A 20,386-nucleotide genomic window follows, 5' to 3' on the forward strand; every position below is an offset into this window, starting at 1 on the left:
GCAGAAAATAATAGTATTTACCCGTACCTTTCGAATGCCGTTGGATTTCTTTAAATTCATCAAGTCGTTCCTGAGATATTTAATTTTAAACTTGAAACTCTAAAAAAAAGAAATTAAAAAACTTTTTTATGCCGCCGTTTTTAAAAGAATTCAAAAATAGCTCGCCCATTCTTGTTTTCTTTTTATTTATGATATATATAAACATATAAAAAGATGTAAAGTAAAATTAAAAAAATTTTTTTTTCATTTTTAAAAAATGTCATTTTAGCAATTTTTTGAATTTTACCCATATATATATGTATACGCACATGCGTGTGTGTATGTGCGTGTGTGTTTGTGTCATTTATATAATCTTATAGAAGATTATATAAAAGCCGTCACAGGAGCCATCAATCTACAAGCTAGGTGAAATAGTCTTCTTTTGTTCACACTAATTTAGTATGAAAATGCATAGCAAATATAACAGTGGATCTACATTCATTCTCATATGTATACGAGGGTGATCCGATAAGTACTTAGCCTCACCGCCCGATGGCGCCACTCTCGCAAAAGAAATATTCTATCATGTAGTACAACCTTCTCGATGGTTACTGTCAAGATTTCAGCCGGATCGGAGTCGTAGTTTATTTTTGAGAGCGTGTGAAAGCAAGTGTGTCCGTTGATTTTTGAAAAATGGAAAAAGAGCAGTATCTGCCGATGATTCGATTCTTGTTTTTGGAAGGGAAATCGCGCAGCGAAATCAAAAAGCGCTTGGATGCTGTGTACTGTGACTCTTCTCCTTCGATGGCGACCGTCAAAAATTGGTTTAACGAGTTTCAACGTGGTCGCACGTCGATGTTTGAAGAGCCACGTCCAAGTACTCCGAAAACTGCTACCAGGGAGGATAACGTGACAAAAATTCACGATCTCGTATTGGCAGATCGACGATTTAAGGTGCGCGAGATAGCTAAGATCGTAGGCATCTCAAAAAACCGCGTGGGTCATGTCCTGCATGAAATTTGGGACATGAGAAAGCTGTCATCGCGATGGGTGCCGCGTTTGCTTACTCCGGACAACAAGCGCAACCGTGAGACAACTTCAGAGCAATGTCTGAAGTTGTTTAAGCGCAATCCGAAGGAGTTTCTGCGTCGTTTTGTGATAGTCGACGAAACATGGATCTACTGGTATACACCAGAAACCAAGGAACAGTCGAAACAGCGGACTTTACTCGGCGAAAGTGCTCCGAAGAAGGCCAAGACTGCCCCATCGGCGGAAAGGTGATGGCCACCGTTTTCTGGGATTCACAAGGTGTGATCTACATCGACTACCTAGAGAGGGGCAAAACGATCCTAGGGCTGTACTATGCCGAATTATTGGGCCGATTCGACGTCGAATTGCAGAAAAAACGGTCCCATTTGGCGAAAAAAAAAGTGCTTGTCTACCATGACAACGCACCGGCTCACACCTCCGCCGTCGTCATGGCCAAATTAGTCGAATTAGGCTACGAACTGCTGCCCCATCCACCGTATTCTCCAGATTTAGCCCCGTGCGACTTCTTTTTGTTTTCAAACTTGAAAAAGTCGCTCGCCGGGCAGAAATTTGAGTCGAATGAGGAGGTAATCGCTGCTAATAAAATTTAATAAAATCAGCTTTTCTCTTATGTACCGAATGTAAAACTAACAACAACTATATACGTAAAATAAAAGCTATAGAAGACTCCATACCTAGTCGAACAGTCATATTGATATTCATTTATGATTAAATAAATGAAAATTAATGAACAGATATATGTCGATTTTAGTTTACCCTACGTAAACACAAGAAAAACAATAATATACGTTTCATCACAATATGAGAAGTATCAACAAGAAAATATTGAAGCGCGGTTCCTATTATTTTTTTGTAACTGTAAAAACTTCTGCACTACAAAAAATATAGAAAATATTAAATGACTACTAAAAAAATAATTATCCATAAATATTTACCAATTAAGCTATCAATTTCTCCTTATATATGAACTAAAAGTTCTGCTATAACTTTTAAATTTTTCTCATCCATAACAATGAATGATATTCTCATTGAAATGAACCAAAGTTAAAATATGTACTAATGAAAATTTAACTTTACAAATTGATTAGACTTAATAGTATTTGTCACCGCCATTTCAATATTTAAAAAATATTATCTAATTAATCAATTTCGACAATTTCAAACAAATATTTGCCAAAAAGGAATGGATCCATTCAATGAAAAAATGTAAACACAAACGGGAACCACAGAATCAGAACCAGCAGTATACTGTAATATCCTCGACCGATTGTACGGCGGAAATGCTTGTTGATTAATTTCTATAAATTGAGAATACCGTGGCACGAATAAGCAATTGTAAAATGTTTAGTGAATCGGTGGCATTTATTTATTAATGTTCACAGGAAGTAGGAATAGGTTCACCCGACCACACCGATTTTAATGATTTTTAGATATGTTGTAATCCTCGAAAAAATGTTCGACGCGTTTTTTTTTTATCGGTTGACACCCACTTTTAAGAGGTGAAATCCAACCCTGAAAGCTATCCAAAAAAATGGGTTTTTAATATATCTCTACGTCTAATAAATATTTTTAAATAAAATCAGTGCCAAAATTTTCTTATAAATAGGTGCTTCTACTGATATGATTTTATTTCGAAATATTTATTAGATGCAGATCTTAAAAAACCATTTTTTAAAGTAGTTTTCAGAAGTGGATTTCATCCCTTAAAAGTGGATGTCAGTCGATAAAAAAAACGTGTCGAATATTTTTTTTAATATTACAACATATCCAAAAATCATTAAAATCGCTGAAGTCGGATTGGGGTGGTTCCCTTGTTAGACTTAAACTTAAGGTATTAACTTGGACTTAGCTACTTATAAATTCTGGTTCTAGGAACATAATCGCTCTAAGCCCTAAAGATAATCCACGTTCGATTTCATTTGAAATTGTGACGTGTTTTACTCCCTTAACCCTTAAGTGATCGTTCTACATTTTAATGTTAGTCAATCAATAGATTTAAAGTTTAATGCGTTACTTCTCATACTACTCTATATTTAAACGTTATATGATGACAGGTAAAATTTATTGGTCCATAACAATATGAATGGTGACCGTAGAAAAAAAAAACTTTTTAGAAGGACATTGGAATTTTCATCATTGAATAAGTTCCGATGATATATAGATGGCGTCATATTAGGTAAATTAATTCATTACGTTGCTCGTATCTTCCAAGCAAATGAAGCAGCAACTGTAATATTTATACACAGTGTTTATGGAAATTAAACATGAGCATTGTCAGTTTAGGCATAGAAAACGCACAGCCTGAGCATGACGATGTTAAGCCTTATTAAAAATATCAATGTAATTGTCGATAAATTCTAATACAAGTTCTTTTGCAAGAATTTACTCTGTATATTAGTTTTATAGATCGAAAAACATCTCATAAATTTTACGTTAGAACTTAAATCAATTCTTAAACATCATCTTTTTTAGGAGGGTACAGTTCTCTATATTGCCCTCTATAACTGAATACTTGCTTATTTTCTTTAAGATCGTGTATATTTATGACGAGCAGCAACAATTTTTGAAAAATATTTCTGTAACATACGTTTTGCAACATCTTCAACATTTCCGGCAACCAGCAAAAATATTACGGAAATGTTGCAACAACGTTCAAAATGTCCGCCTTTGTTTCTAGACGTTCGAGAAATCATTTTTTTTTATAGAAACCATCATTCCCATAACACTCTTAAAACATTTTTGCAGTTGAGTATAAAATGTTGACTTAACGTCGTGGGCACACTTCTAGAACAAATGAATTTTAGGCCTGTAATAAATATTTTTACAATAAGCAAAAATGATTTGTTTTAGGAGAGTTACGATGAGTAACATTTTATATTTGATTGTAAAAATGTTGCAGAAATGTTGGGTAAAGTTAATCTTTAGGAAAAAAAATACCCTTTGTAATATTAAGAAAATATAATAGCAATGTTTCACGAACTTGGTATAAAAATATTATAGAAATATTACATAAAGACTGCCTCACAAAAAAAAAAATTACAACTAGCATTCCCGAAACCTTTTGGTAACTATTATTCTGAAAACAAAAACGGACATTTTAAACGTTGTGTCAATATTTCTACAACAGTTTTGTTGGTTGCTAGAAATGTTGAAGATGTTGCAAAATGTATGCTGCAGCAAAATTTTTGGAATAATTCTTGTCACTTGGAAACCAAACAACCCACGCGTATTAGCCCTTAAAATATTAATGCAGTTCTTGTCGTTTTACTAAACATTTAATATGTTCTACGAATTCGAAGCAATTTTAGTAAATGAATATTGATAAAAAATTTGTAATAATATACATTGGTTTTTTGCAGTGCTCTATATTTAAGACTTTATTGACGGTTATAGTATTTTCTTTCTATTTATAAAAATTATCATTTCAGTTGTCTAATTTAATTCAAATTTTATAGTAATATTTTACTTTCTGATAAACTAAAAAATATTAATTGCAATATAAGTCTAAATTATTATTATTATTATTATTATTATTATTATTATTATTATTATTATTATTGATGTTATAAAAGAAATAAAAAAATATCGTAAAAAATTTCTTTTAATTTTTTAACGGGGTTTTCAAAAGTAACATCATGGATCACCCTCGTGCATGCTACGTAATACTCGTGAAGAGGCTTAGAGAATATTTAATATAACATATATACTTTATTAATCACAATGACTTTTTAATTCATTATTACCTGTCATTTGAAGAGTAATTCTACAAGAATATTCGTCATCCTGAATTTTCTCATTCATAATGTATTCCGGAATCGGAAAAGTATTTGAAGTACGCTGTTGCAAATAATAATGCTCCTGATGCATTTGTAAATAATCTCGGCATGTTACGCCAATTTCTTTTCTATTTATCAATTGCATACTACATTGTCATTTCACATTTGCTGAAGTATATTAAAAAGCATTTAAACAATCATATACTTATGCATTTTTAAAGCTTATTAATCATTGGAAAGTTTGAACTGAGAGCATTTAATTTTAATACGTAATAATACAACTGTGTAAACATCACAACGAATTTTCAATAGTAAAATCCTGATAATTTCATTTCCTAATTTTATTTAAACCATCGCAAATTATTTTTACATACGTACCAAAAAATAACATAAGATCTTTAATCATTTTTGGACATATTTATCAACCGTACAATTTGATTGGTACTAACTGATAAAAATTGATACTACTGACAGTAGTAAAAGTATCAAAATGACAATAACAGTGCCGGTCAATCTACTTACGCCGCTCCAAGCGAACTAAACCAAGTATAAACTGAATTTATCCCTACTCCTGCATTTCAATTTTGATGGTCCCAATAGAATTAATTGCTATATCTATAGATATTTCGTGTACCTTTAGCTCTCTTTATCATGATTTGTTACATTTTAATGAATTATATTACTACCTTGTATTTATTTTGTTTTATTATTTATTTATAGGGCATTAAATAATATAACGGACTTATGACACAAGATTATGACAAACTATAAAAGTTTTAGGCAGTTTAAACCCGCTTTGAGCGCCTTATACATATTATCGTGTTATTAATCCTTTATAATAATTATGGCCGGAGATAAAGCGAAGTTTTGACAATTCCATAATAGTTTTATACACACTATATCCACTCCATTTAGCACTCCATCGTTATCCAAATTCATCTACAATTTAATTTTATCCTGAGTTAATGAAAGAAATATAAGTTATTCGGAATAGTTATATATTTTGATAAAGTTCCATGATTGAATAATATAATTAATATGTATTTCTTACTTGAAAATTAAATATCAACCATATGTAAATTAAAATGATTAAAATATAACTAATTGTATAGGTATACAGAATTTGTTTTTTTAAATGTTACTAAAAATATCGTGTTTTATTTCTCTCCACAGATTGTAGCTTGCCGAAATACTGTAGGAATGTTTTTGATATAACTAAAAATAATTCTGTGGGATTTTCTACGTCATATTCTTAAAATATTGCAGAAACGGTTCAGTGCAATATCCATTGACAATAATCAACATTTTTAACAAATCTTGCAGAAACATTACGATCATTATCTTATAAAAGTTTGGCAGTGTTTCTCGATACGTTTCATGATACATTATCAAAAATTTCCAGAAATTATTTATGGAATATTTTTATCATTTGGTTTGATAATACGGTTGAAACATGTTCATGTAATATTCCTCGAAATATTGATAAAAAGATTCTTAACATAAATTACTAAAATATTTGAAGAAGTTTTCTAAAACTCCTCAGATGAATATTAATTTAGATAATAAAATTAAGAAGAGAATATTCCTCAGAAACTTCGTTAAAAATATTCCTCACAACCCGGTTGAAAATAATAACGTTATTTCCTGACGTCATTCGATGACATCAAGATGACGTTATTTGATGTCAGAAATTGGAACATTTCTGACGTTATTTTTCAAAAATATTTTTTCCTGATTTTTCTCCTTAAAAATGACGTCATTTCTTAAAATCTTTGTGGATCGCTGTGTCGCCTACGATGACGTCATTTTTCAAAACCTTTTTGAATCACTTTGTCCCTTATAATGACGTTATTTTTATATAACCTTTTTTTAACCGCTTTACCATCGAGAATAACGTCATTTTAAAAGAATAACGTCATTTTAAAAAACGTTTTATTGTCGTTTCGTATCTGAAAATGACGTCAAGTGCAAACTTTTTGTTTTTCATACACAGGTCAACAATGATGTGATTTTACAAAATCATTTTTTTCTATCAAAATTTATTAAATTTTTTTAATGAAAATACATTTTTTAGTGGTATGTAGAAAAATTGCCAGTAGTCAATAGCAATTACAAAAATTATAGTTTATAACTAAATTGCAACTTGAACTTGCTCAGTACAAATGAAATGCAAGTTTGTAAAAACTACGTAATGGAAATAATATGTTCACATTTTCTCCGAACCTTTTAAAACGCTCTGAAAACTCTTTATTTTTATCACTACTTCCGTAATCGCGGTAACTATACGCATAAACCACTAACAGAATAATAAAAATATGGATTGCATCGGAGAAAACAAGTAAAAATGGAATCGAGTTAACATTTGTCGCAAACGTTAAACAGCTGAAAATAAAATATTTTATATTTTATAGAGAGCGAAAGAGCCTTATTGCATTGTAGTACATATATCATATCAGTCCTATACGAATGTATGATATTAGATTTTTTTTGTTCAACTTGAACTGAGACTTCTGCTACAAAAAACATTCTTGGAAAAGTTGTTAAAAAAATGAAATGGAATGCGAATTTACATTAACTAATTATAACTGAAAGACGCTTCATATTTGTCAAATTATAGAATTACAGTATCGATTTTTTTTTCGTCTACTTCTAGTTAAAATAATAAAAAAGTATAACATCCTCCACATAAAATAGAAATAATATTCATCGCACTAAAACAACAAAATATGGAATTTTTTTACTGGTATCAAGAAAAACGGTATTTCACACGAAACGGAGAGAGGAAGAAGCACAGGCATCAATATCGATTACAAAAATCTTAAATTTCAAAATATAAACTCTAATTTGATGTTTCATCAACTCGAAAATAAATAAATATAAATAAATACATGAAAAAATGTGATTAAGCATCAATGTCACGTGGATCACCTTCTTCTTCTTCATTGTTGTCACGATTACAAAATTCGTGCAGCAAACCATTTTTTTCCGCGGCGAAATAATCCGTACGAATTTGGCTTATAACTATGCCCAGTTGACGACCAAATCCTTTTATAATCTGTTCACGTTTTGCATCTTCTTGAGTATTGGTTCTTCTAGCCGTTATAATTTTTGCTTTTACCAGATACTGAAGCCAAACTTCTGAAAATTAATAAAAAAAATTTCATTATTATTGAAAATACGACTTAATTTTAAGATAAAAAAGGTCTTACTATAGAGAACATTGTATTCTCTTGACGGCACATATTTACGGCCAGATGCTACTTGGGTTCGGTTAGGTTGTATAGCTAAGGTAATACACTCTTCTGGGTCAAACATCTGAAGCATAAGATTCTTCAAAAACAGCTTGTGTGTTTTCTCCTGCAAAGCGCTACGCCAACCAGTTACTTTAACTGAAACGCCATAATGAAGGTGAATCATGTCAGTCTGAAATAATAAGAAAGAAGTTATATATTTCAAACAAAGAATTGGAACGGTTATCATTACGTGATAATGGATACTTACATTAGTTTCTTTATTGGTATCTGGATTCACAGTTTGCTTGGTCCATGGAGACATGGATTCACGAATTTGTACGCCCGCCTTTTTGTAATCATCCAATGTATACGTGAAATCGTGTTTTTTTTTTAACGTACTTTGCTGTCTTAGGCTTCTTGACTTTGGGCTCATATGCATTTTCTTCAAGTTTCACTTGTACCTCTGCCGATGGACTTTTCGTCTGGACGTTGATGTTGTCTCGTGGTTTGACAATATCAGCTACATTTAGAATTGGGCTATTCTGTGTCGATAATCTTGGACTTCTTCTTGTCGGAGTCATTGCTGCAACAAACAATTGATGTCAAGTAAATACGAAAATAAATATATTGATATAGGAAACTTACAGTATCCTGGCGACAGGGATGAAGTTGTCGCTTCCACCGTGCTGTCATTGTTTTCAGATGTATTTTTCACATTTCGAGGGCTTCTTCGAGAAGGAGGAGTTCCTGCAATGAAGAAGATCGAATGAAAATCAAATATTATTGAATAGAATCACAGTTAGATAATGTGTAACATACCCAACAGTAACTTCTTTGGTGTTAGACAAGACCGACGTCCACCTGTTGATTTGCTGTATGTATCATAATTGCTGCCTTTTTTCGGAGCTGAACTCCTTCCAACAGCACTGCTTGTCATATTTCGATTTTTCTCTCGCTCTTTCTGTAATTCTTTCATCAGTAAATCTATTTGTGCATCTTTATCTGCCAATTCTAGAGCAAGACGCTCATCTTCCTTCACGTTTTGTGCAGTACCAAAGTCCAAATCTTTATCAGGTATTCTACCATGGCAATCTTTCAGTGCTTCTCCGAAATTAGAAGGAACTGCCGGTATCTACGGCACATAGAAACGCAAAGAAATGAATATTACGAAATTCTAATATGGTTATAATATATATTTTGTTTTGTTTTACTTGTGACGAAGTTGAACATATTTCCTAAGTACTGGTTGTGGAAGCAATCCTTTCATCACCTTTGCGTTTGGTCGATTTGCTCTTTTCCCGTACCTGCACTTCATCAACTATCACATTGTTGAGAGTCAATTGTTGTAAAACTTCACTTTTTCTCAGATTTGGTTTTCGCCATCTTAGTTGCCTAGTTTCCAACTCCGTTTTGTCGTCTAAAAATGTGAAAAGAAATTTTCAATATATATACAAACATATACAAGTATTTTGATGTAAACTTTACAGTAAAGTTATCATTTTACTAACTTGATACACCAAGAACATCACCAGGTTCATACACAATGTTCTTATCCTCATCCTCGCCATTGGCAATGAAAGCAACATATGGGAAGTCTTTACGTTCTGGATCGAATTCTTTTATGTCTTGAACAGAAATAAATCGGACATTTCGATTTCCAATGTAAATTCGTATTGCAGCGTACAATACTTGTGCGGCTCCTTCATCGGTTTTCTATGCAGCGTCAGATTCGTTGTCCGAATAGCCACTTTCCGCTTTTGCTGACATGATTACCTACTATAATAACGGAAAGACACAGGTAAGTAACTTGTTATTACCTTTCGATTGTATTATTTGATTCCCTAACATATGAATTTCAATTTTTTTTCCATTCTTTCACATTGTCATGACTATTTCTATTTCACTCTAAAATCAATTCATATAATTTTGTAAATGACACTTATCACATTTTTTTACAAAAGTATTTCCACGAACAGCCTCATTGATAATTTTTTTGGCAAAAAGGTGGATTTACCTCTATTGGAAAAATCAATTATGATTTAAGGTGGGTTTCTACCTAAAATTCTATTTTCTTTAAATTCTAATTTCCCATTAAATAAGCATATTAAGCTGTTTTTCAAGCCTAATTTCAAAATGTTCCATGCGCATACTACTTTGACCAAAATAATTGTTAGTGGGCTTATTTTGTTCGATGAAGCAAACCTTACAAAAGTTACTTAAAATTTTTCATCGAAACCCATCTCCAATTGAAATAAGTCATAAAATCTGAATTTAATCTGAAAAATTAGTAAAAAATTAACATTTATCTCACATTTCATGGCTTATTTCAGTTGGAGATGGGTTTCGATGAAAAATTTTAAGTTTTAAGTAACTTTTGTGAGGCTTGCTTCGTCGAACAAAATAAGTCCACAAACAACGATTTTGATAAAAATAGTATGCGCATGGAACATTCTCAATGAAAAAAGATATAGTCAAACTAATATATATATATAACTCAGGACAGAAATATATTAATAGGTTGCATTTGGTCTCAAAAGACTTGTATTATGAAATAAAATCAGTGATCAAAATTTGAGAATTCTACATGAAGGACTTCAATTTCTATCCTTGAATAAGTGTCAGGCAAAAAATATGGGAATTATGACTAGAAACCCACCTTAAAAAATCAATGCAGAGTTTCTACGTAGAGACTGAAAATACTTGAAATATTACCTGGCAAATTATCTCCAATGTCCACAGAAATTCAACTTTGAGCTGTCAACGAAGAGTATAGATCGATACTTGAAACAAAACAGCCACTCGTGCCCTAGGCTGTAGTAAAAAAAAAGAGATTCCAAAAAGGCTCCTGTCAACAGTTATACCTGCAGAAAACAACAATACATATTAGAGAGAATGTTTGAATATAAAAGTATATATTTATGCATGCTTGCAATTCAGCTATGCATCAAAATTTCAAATAAACTCAAGTAAACTCAAATAAACTAAAAATCAAATAAACTCAATTTATTTGATACTCTAAAAATCATATCACTATTAATAGTTAACATTTTACCTGCAATAGTATGAACAGAACTCCTTTCAATAACAACAGATCTTGAATACTCGATAAGAAAGCCTTTGCAAAATTCCCTACAGCTTCTTGTTGGTGGTTCAGAAGTTGGTGGTTCGAATGTCACTGTGGGCTCTGGACAGCGGCTAAAGTCTCTCTTGCATCACCATTCTCTGCACACAATAAAATTATATGTGAGACATAACTAGAATTTTGAAAAGATAAAGGTAATTTGACAACATTGGTTACATATACACAATTTCTACGTATGGAATCTTTATGTTTATGTATGTTTTATGTATACACTGAATTTTATCGCCAACAAATACAAAAATTATATTGTGAGAATTTCTGCACAAAAATTAATCTATTCTATTATTTTATAAATCAGTTGATTATGATAGTCTCAATATAATTAAAGTTGATTTTATGAAAAAGTATTAATAACATTTATGAAGGTTATGTTATTGACGTGTAGCATTTTGTAATAGTTGCCATTGCCTCGTCGAAAATAATTGTTGTAATAAAGATTCGTTACGTTAAAAACTAGAATTCAATTAAAAGCATAAATTTGTTTTTCGGAGGTTATGTTTGTGATTTTGCCTTTGATAAGCATTAGACAAAATTGCTTAAATTATTCGTACTTACATTATCGGAGACACGGATTTGTTATGTTACACGTTCGCGTATATGCTGGGGATCTAATTTTTAAGTATGAACAGGAAAAACAAATTAAACTCACCCATAAGAATGTACCGGCATTCTGGATGTGTAATGATGTGCGACCGGCGACACGTGAATGTGAACAATGGAAAGGTCGGAAAGGAAGTGGACGTTCAATCGCCAGATGATGACAGAGTCTGGACAGATGAATCGTCAGGAGAGACAATACTTGAATTGGAGGTAGGCTGATTGATTCACTGGTAATATTAAGTTTGCGGTGAAATTCGAGAACAGGCGCTATGTCAAAGTGGCAAGCGAAAGATCATGCGTGTGACAGAGACGCTTGTTGAATAACGTTTTGCAAACAATGACGTTATTTTATGTAACCCATGAAGGCCCAAGTCAAAAGTGGATGAGAAAGCGCCAAACTAACTATGCCAGGGGTATTTTTTTCCACTTATGCTATGAATGGCATAGTAAGTTTGGCGCTATCTTATCCAGTTTTTGGCTTGGGCCTCGATGGGTTAATTCAGGAAATCCAATTAATATTATGAATATAGTTTGAATAATATAGTTCGAACCAAAAATTTCTTAAATCAACACTATTGTTTATTGAATTTTGTCTGAAACTTTGATTAAGAATAATGTACTTTTGAATAACGTAATTGTACAATTGTTAAACGTTGAATATATGTTCAAGGAAGCAAGAGTCGACTTGCATGATTTATTACTAAATCAATTATGCCAGCGAAGAAGATCTCTTCGATTATCAAGAAATAATAGATGACCCCCTCTTACAACAGAACGGTCCCGGAAACCGACTGCTTAACATATTAGCCGATGAAGCAGCTAACAATTTTGTGGACGCGCGAATTAATGTATCTAAAGTAGAAATTATGCTGTGTATATTGAAATTCGCGTTGAATTATAATTTACCACAAACGGCGATTGCTGATTTATTTAAAATGCAGAACTTGTTTAATGGTACATCTGATTTGCCGCAATCTCGATATCTAATAGATAAAATTTTCAATTGCAATAGTCATGTGGATTATTTTGCATTATGTCCTCGTTGTAAAATTTTTGTGAGAAGATTTGATCCCGAACTAGATCGTAATGCTTTCTGTGGTCCTTGCAATTTACGATTTTCTCTGAAAAATCCGACGTATACAGCTTTTTTTTCTTTAACGACCCCGAATGGGAGATAGCTCATTATCTGGAAGATAATTGGTCTCATTATGAGTCTGTTGTTAGGGCTCGATCACGCGATTCCCAAGACATAAATGAATTTCACAATGGACTCGTTTCGAAAAAATTGCGACAGTGGTTACCTTTTCATAAAAAAGATCGATTTGCAACTGTTATGTTCAATAGTGATGCTTCGCCGATATTTGAAAGCTCTGCTTTTTCTGTAACGCCGATCCAAATAATGCTTATGGAGCTACCATTCAAAACGAGACACTTGAACCCCATTGTTTGCGGTTTCTATTTTGGAAAGTCTAAAATAGACATGAACGTCTTTTTTAGTCCGTTCGTGGAAAAAATTAATGTATTCGCTGATCGAGGGATATCTTGTAAAGTTAATGGTATTATTCATACTGTGTACGTATATGCAATATGCTGTTGCGTCGATTCAGTAGCTCGCGCTCCAATGCAAGGAGTCACCTAATTTAATGGCTATTTTGGATAACTGGTGCTTACATCCTGGATATTACATTGCTGTAGGTAGAGGCGGTAGTGTGAAGTACGTAGTAATAAATGATGAAATACCTGATAGAACTGACGCGAGAACTCGAGAACATATGAGAGAAGCTGTTGAGTCTGGAACTACTGTATTCGGCGTTAATAATGAATCGATACTTGCACTTTTAACTTTTTACAATATTGTATTTGGATTTGTTCCTGATCCACTGCATTTCATTGATTTAGGATTTGCTAAACAAAATGTCAAATATTTTATAGATAGTAGACATTTACATTGTTCGTTGACTAATGCAGAAATTGAAGCGATAGACAATATTCTTCGAAGCTTTTTAGTTCCAACAAGCTTAGTTCGTAATTCTTGCTCTATTAGGGATCGTAAATTTTGGAAAGGAAGAGAATATCAGAATTGGCTTTTGTATTTCAGCACTGCTGTTCTTTTAACAATACCCCGGGTGCGAGTATACGTTATACATTGGTGTCATTTAATAAGAGCTTATTATATTCTACTGCAGGAAAATATTACAAGAGATGAATTACGTGAAGCACATCGCCTACTAACAATTTTTTTATCGTTGACTGAATTTTTTTATGGAAGATCTGCAATGGCATTCAATATGCACCAACTCATTCATGTTGTACAAAGCGTTATAAACTTTGGTTCCTTGTATCATCATTCGGGGTATGGCTTTGAACATGGAAACGGATTAATTGTAAAACAGGTGCATGCTGCGAAAGGTGTTTTACACCAGTTGTGTAGAAATATTGGTATGCGTAAAAGCTTGTTACTTATGAAAAATTCCTTGACGCAAAGAGATCCGCATTCTAATGCACTTAGTTTCGTCCAATCCTTAGAAATAAACAAGTGTGCCAAATTACGGAAAACTAACGTTGGAAGGTATTTCGGAGCACCTGCACGTCCAACAGATAACATGATTAGAGAATTTAATTTATCAGACTCTGCCGTAGTTTACTATATTTCAAATTAGTAAAACATGAATGTACTTACCTGTCTTGCAGGAAAATGCGATTGCGATCCGATAATTCTTATGCAAAGACAACTGATAACAAATATGTACACATTTATTATTTCATCATAGATACACTGTACAACACCGAATATACTGTATGTAAGAATATTGTAGTTGGAAATATTGCGGACGTTGAATCGTATGTGCCAAACTTTCAAATGAAAAGAATATTACTTGTAGAAGAAAACTTGCAAATTGTAAATACTAACACTATCGATAAAATCTGCGTTTACATGGATTGTGGTAATGACACATATATTTGTCCAGTTCCCAATGTATACTCGTACTAAAAGTGTATTTATAAAAATATGTATGAATCATCAATTGTATAAATTTTATAGAAATTGTAAATAATCATAAAATACGTTCTTTTATAAATAACATTAATAAATCAAAGTGAAGTCATTGCACAATGACATTCTTTTGTAATATAATGATCTCAATAAAACACAAATCGATATTTAACTTATTGATAATATTGTTAATTCTAATATAATTTATTTGTTGAAGGGGATACTTATAAGCTGTTTTCTTTGGTGTACATCATTAAAAATAATATCAATACCATGTGAAATAAAAAATTTGATTTTCTAAACTACGTCATTGCTGGGCCGTGAATATGGACAAGAAATGACGTCATTCTTTTGATGATAAAATGCAATAAAGAAAGTTTTATAAAATAACGTCATTTGCCTCACGAAAAATGTAGAATAGTTTTTTTAAATGACGTTATTCTCGAGGGCAAAGCGGTTAAAAAAAGGTTATTTAAAAATAACGTCATTATAAGGGACAAAGTGATTCAAAAAGGTTTTGAGAAAATGACGTCATCGTAGGCGACACAGCGATCCACAAAGATTTTAAGAAATGACGTCATTTTTAAAGAGAAAATCAGGAAAAAATATGTTTGAAAAATAACGTCAGAAATGTTCCAATTTCTGACATCAAATAACGTCATCTTGATGTCATCGAATGACGTCAGGAAATAACGTTATTATTTTCAACCGGGAAACTTTATGGAAAGTTTGAAAAAACATTAGGATGACTATATCTCGTGAAAGATTTCTGCAATATTGCTTGAAACGTTTCCCAACATATTGTCACAATTTTTCAAAGATTATTTGTGGAATATTTCAATTATTACTGATACATTGCGGAAATCTTGCAGAATCATAGCTATCCAATATCTCGTTAAAAATTTTTGTAGCGCCACTTAAGCGTTTCGTAAAACATTATCACAAGTTTTCAGAAACTATTTGTGGAACATTCCTATCATTTAGTTTCAAAATACTGTTACAACTTTTCGAATAATGTTTTTCGAAATATTAATGAAAAGATTATTAACATAAGTTACTGATAAAATATTTTAAAATGATTTCTAGAACTCTTCAGTCGAATATAAATTTCGATAATACAGTTCATAACATAACATCCCCAGAAACTTGGCTGAAAACTTGCAGAAACATTTCATTTAAATATTAAATTTGATAACAAATGAGAAGAAAATATTTCGCACAAACTTTGTGAAAACTTTGCTGAAACATTGTAATTATTATTCCAGGAAATATTTGAAGTAATGTTGTCTAAAACGTTTCACGAAACATTATTATAATTTCCTAGTAACTATTTTTGGAATACTTTATAATACTTAATTACAAACTACTGCTGCAATCTTTTGTATAATGTTGCTTGAAATATCGAAAAGATTTATAACAGAAGTCATTCAAATATTTTAAAAACATTTGTAAAACTTGATACAGGATCCTTCATTCATACATGTTTCTCAAATGTTTCAGCGACGTTCTAAATAACTATCCTCAAAAAGAATGCAAAAAACTATCTAAAATGTAACACTAAAGTATTTGAGAAGCTATTTTCTAATATTTCACTAAAGTATTAATTTTACAAAAGAAAGGAGAAGAAAACCTTTTATACAAACTCTAATAAACTTGCAAATATATTTCAAATCATATATTATTTAACCTATTATTACCCAAGCAAATTCCAAGTCAGAAAATACCAAACTAACCATGCGATTACTGTTTAAAAAATTAACCCGTGCTTTTTTTTCTTTTTGCGATTCTTATTACTTATGCCAAATTATTAAAACAAATTTTTAAAAAATGTTGTGATTTCAAAAAACTGAAATGCCAATCGATTCTACAAGAGAAAAGGCATCGAAAACCTCTATATTATCATCTTTCTGTCAGATTCTATTTTCTTAAAGTATTATGGTTAGAAAATAAATTACTTAGCTTCATTTGAAAATGAAGATTTTCTTCTAACCAATTACACGGAACATTTAGGCATGATATTTTAAGTAACAGATTATATGTGTACAAGAAAGTTCTAAAAAGTTTTTCTACTTGTTTTTCCGCATAGAATAGATAGGTATGATCAGTTTTTTGAAATTGCAAAGCTTTTTGTAATTTATTTAAATAATTTCGTATAAACAATTCGAATCGCAAAAAGAAAAACACGAATTATTTTTTTTGCGTGTAAAGAGTGGTCCAACAGTTAGTGATACTAATTACCGTAGATTCGGCTTAGGGTAAGAAAAAGTACGCAGCATCTCCCATTGGGATGTCATTGTTTATAATGATAATACACTAAAAAACTAGAATTTGACAGAAAAATGATATAAAGGTTTTTAATGTGTTTTTTTAAGTTATAACAACTTAAAATTTTTTTAATTTGTCTGAATAATTTCTCACAATCAATTAGAATCGCAAAAAGAAAAAACACGGGTAAATTTTTTTTTTCGTTTGGACAGTAATTTTGATATTATTTGACCTGGATTTTGCTTGGATAGTAATAGGTTTATTTTAATACTGTTAATGGAAACAGGAAATAGTGATAGTAACATTTTGACTATTGTATTACAATGATTCAAAAATATTCCTGTATAAGAAAGTGATGGTCTGAAAAGTGAAGGCATTTTATTCATGATCTGATTAGCTGAAAAAGCTCAGTCGTATCGATTACAATCATGTGGCAATATTTATGTATATGTATATTTACGTGTTTTAAACTTAGTATAACAATACATTATTAGTATAGTAGATGACATATTAAGCGATTTTGTACTAATAAATACGATCGAGTCATTTACATTAATTTTATGTTCATCGATTGAGTGTATAAAAAATAAATAAGAGACTTCGTAGTAGGTATCAAAATAGAATAACGTCCACATTTGCTCAACAGTCTAATCCTAAAATAATAGGAAAAAATAATTTCAATGCTCTTAAATTATATTTTTTCTGAAGACACATAAATTTATCAAATATCTCTGTTACAAAGTTTAGCTACGAATAAATATCATTAAAGATGAAGAGAAACAGAAATCGCTAGATTATTGTATAAATAAAATACTGTGAACGAACTTCGCCTCGTATAATGTAGTAATTTATTCAAAATTTTTTAAATTAAACTTATAAATGTAAATATAACCTTAAGATTGTTACGGATGAATTGATTAACATAATAAAGAATATAATTATATTGCTGAAAGTAAAAATTTTGAAATAGAGTTTGCGAAAAGTACTAACTTCAAATAAACCTAAATTCGAAAGAGGAAATATCTGTTCATATATTAAGACATACTACAAAAAGTTTTAAATCGTAGACAAATATTAAAAAAAAAAAAAAATTAAATTGTAAGGTGCAGCTGACAGTACCAGATATTTAGAAAAAGACGAAACCCTACAGAAAAAAGTCACATGATTTGTTACGTGATATATCACGTGTCAATCTAGGAAGATAGAAATGGTATGTGATATCGCATGATTTAATGATATCACATAATTAATTTCTAGGTCCCGGTTGATGGAAAGGCTACGTGATTTCAGGTAATATGACATGATTATTTGCTGTGACCCGGTAGATGGATAGGGTATCGTTCCTTTTAATGTTTTGTTGAATTGGCTCAAATAAATGACAATAAAATTATTATTGATAAGTAAATGTTTTATTGATAAGTTAAATGATAACAAAATTATTATTGATAAGTTGATTGTCTATGTAATTTGATTTGATTCAAGCTTGAAATTCGATATTAATACAAACAAATGATGAGCGCATGATTCACGCTTGACAACACAAGTAGACTTAAAATTTTCAATTAACATTCTTCAAAATTTTCTAAAAATATATATGCAAATACGACTCTTGAGTATATTGGAAATTTTTCATAAATAATTCAATGAAATATGTATAGATACTAGCATTATTTAATGGCTTTTATTTTTTTGTTATTTATTGCATTATATGATCTTTTACTTGCTATCTTTGAATATCTAAGAGGATATTTCCCGGCAATTTTCGAATTCTCTCTCTCTCTCTCTCTCACCGAATTATAATCTATAATTGTGAATCCTATTCGCGTGCGTTAGTTTTTCGGCCCATAAAAGACTGTAGTTTTTATTAATTAAACTTTGTTAATTTTATTCGCCATTTACATCATTTCGTTTTCTAATAGTTAATAGATCTATAAAGGCTTAAGTCTTAATCCGATTTCGTCTAGGGGATTAGGCGGATTAGGCATTAAGTCATTCATATTGAAGATAGATCGAGTGTCACAAGTCAAGTGACTTAAGGTGAGTTCAACTCGGTTGAAAAGCAGACACTAAAACGAAAGTATCAAACGTAAACACGTATAACCATACGTGTTTAACGGTGCGGCGGTTAGCTCTGCATCGTAGGAGTTTGTGCGTTAATAAATTTCTCATTTTGTAGGATACCCATCCCGTTATAATAAGTTTATTTCTATAAAAATGAAGATTTCACACATTTTGCAAAATTTCACAAATTTTACAAAATTTAAGAGAAATATTTCGTGAAATCTTCCTGTACGTTATTTTTGTAATTTTTGTTGCACAGACATATACACACACACACATATATATATATATATATATACAGGGTGAGTCATTTTAATTTCCCCAGTCTAATAACTTTTGAAACAAGCAAATTACGCAAAAATGTTTCAGACCAAAGTTGTAGGGGTTCAAGGGGGACATCTAGGGGTGACTTTGAAATTGACCTTGAGCTTGACCTTGACGGTTTTCTCAAGGTCATTTCTATTTTTTTAATGGAAACCCCTATTTCTGATCTCAGGATCAGAAAGAGCGGGAAATTTTACGTTCAAGTATCTATTTAGTTTTTTTTCATAAGAACATAAACAATATTTCAGTTTTTACTTAAGAAATTGAAGCCGCTTTCAAACATCAAAAGGTTTAACGAGCATCGAAGACCTTTGTCGTACTTCTATTCTCAATGTGAAGCAAAGGTCAAATTCTTGAAAATTCTCTTATTTTTGTTACATTTCGAGGCGAAGCTTTTATCGCATATGACCGTTGTTAAATAAACTTCCAAAGAATAAGGGACTGGCCATGTACTAACGATGCTGATGTTTAAGATCATAAACTTCCTATCTTTAGCACTACCCAGGAACAACGACGTGGACGTAATAGGATTATGTTCCCTCTGGGGTGCTTTATTAACGTGAGTCCCCTTGCCTCTCACGATTCGGGGTGCTTTATTAACGTGAATCCCCTTGCCTCTCACGATTTGGGGTGCTTTATTAATGTGAGTCCCCTTGCCTCTCACAATTCGTGATGAAACTAGAATAAACTTATTTCCTATCGGTTTTGCTCGAAATTATTACCATTTACGTCGATGCATTGCCTGAGCCTCTGTTCGAAGCTTTCAATAGTGCGCAGTAAGATATCTCTAGAGATTTGTCTACATGCAACTCTAATCCTTTCTATCATATTCTCCCTTGTTGTGGGCGCTTCGGCGAACACAGTATTTTTTAAGTATCCCCAAAGGAAGAAATCTGGGGAAGTTAAGTCCGGTGATCGTGCAGGCCAAGCAACTGGACCACCTCTTCCAATCCACCTTTGT

General features: G+C 31.6%; 1 protein-coding gene across 2 annotated transcripts in view; it reads right to left on the reverse strand.

Moving 5' to 3' along the window:
• LOC131667646 (homeobox protein 4-like) overlaps positions 1-5,326 on the reverse strand; it is a 227,798-nt gene extending 222,472 nt beyond the window's left edge. Inside the window, exons 1-2 of one of the 2 annotated variants that reach the window (XM_058941214.1) lie at positions 5,184-5,324; positions 4,773-4,973 (exon numbers count right to left, since the gene is read on the reverse strand). In XM_058941214.1, coding sequence (XP_058797197.1) covers positions 4,773-4,950 — 178 coding nt within the window. In that variant the 5' untranslated portion in view covers positions 4,951-4,973; positions 5,184-5,324. Of the gene's footprint in view, positions 1-4,772; positions 4,974-5,183 lie in introns of both variants that reach the window. The other variant, XM_058941223.1, reaches the window with a different exon arrangement.
• Between the last annotated feature and the right edge of the window lie 15,060 nt (positions 5,327-20,386).

This window comes from Phymastichus coffea, unplaced genomic scaffold (assembly GCF_024137745.1).
Source record: "Phymastichus coffea isolate CEN01 unplaced genomic scaffold, Cenicafe_Pcof_1.1 PCOF00005, whole genome shotgun sequence".
Taxonomy (NCBI): domain Eukaryota; kingdom Metazoa; phylum Arthropoda; class Insecta; order Hymenoptera; family Eulophidae; genus Phymastichus; species Phymastichus coffea.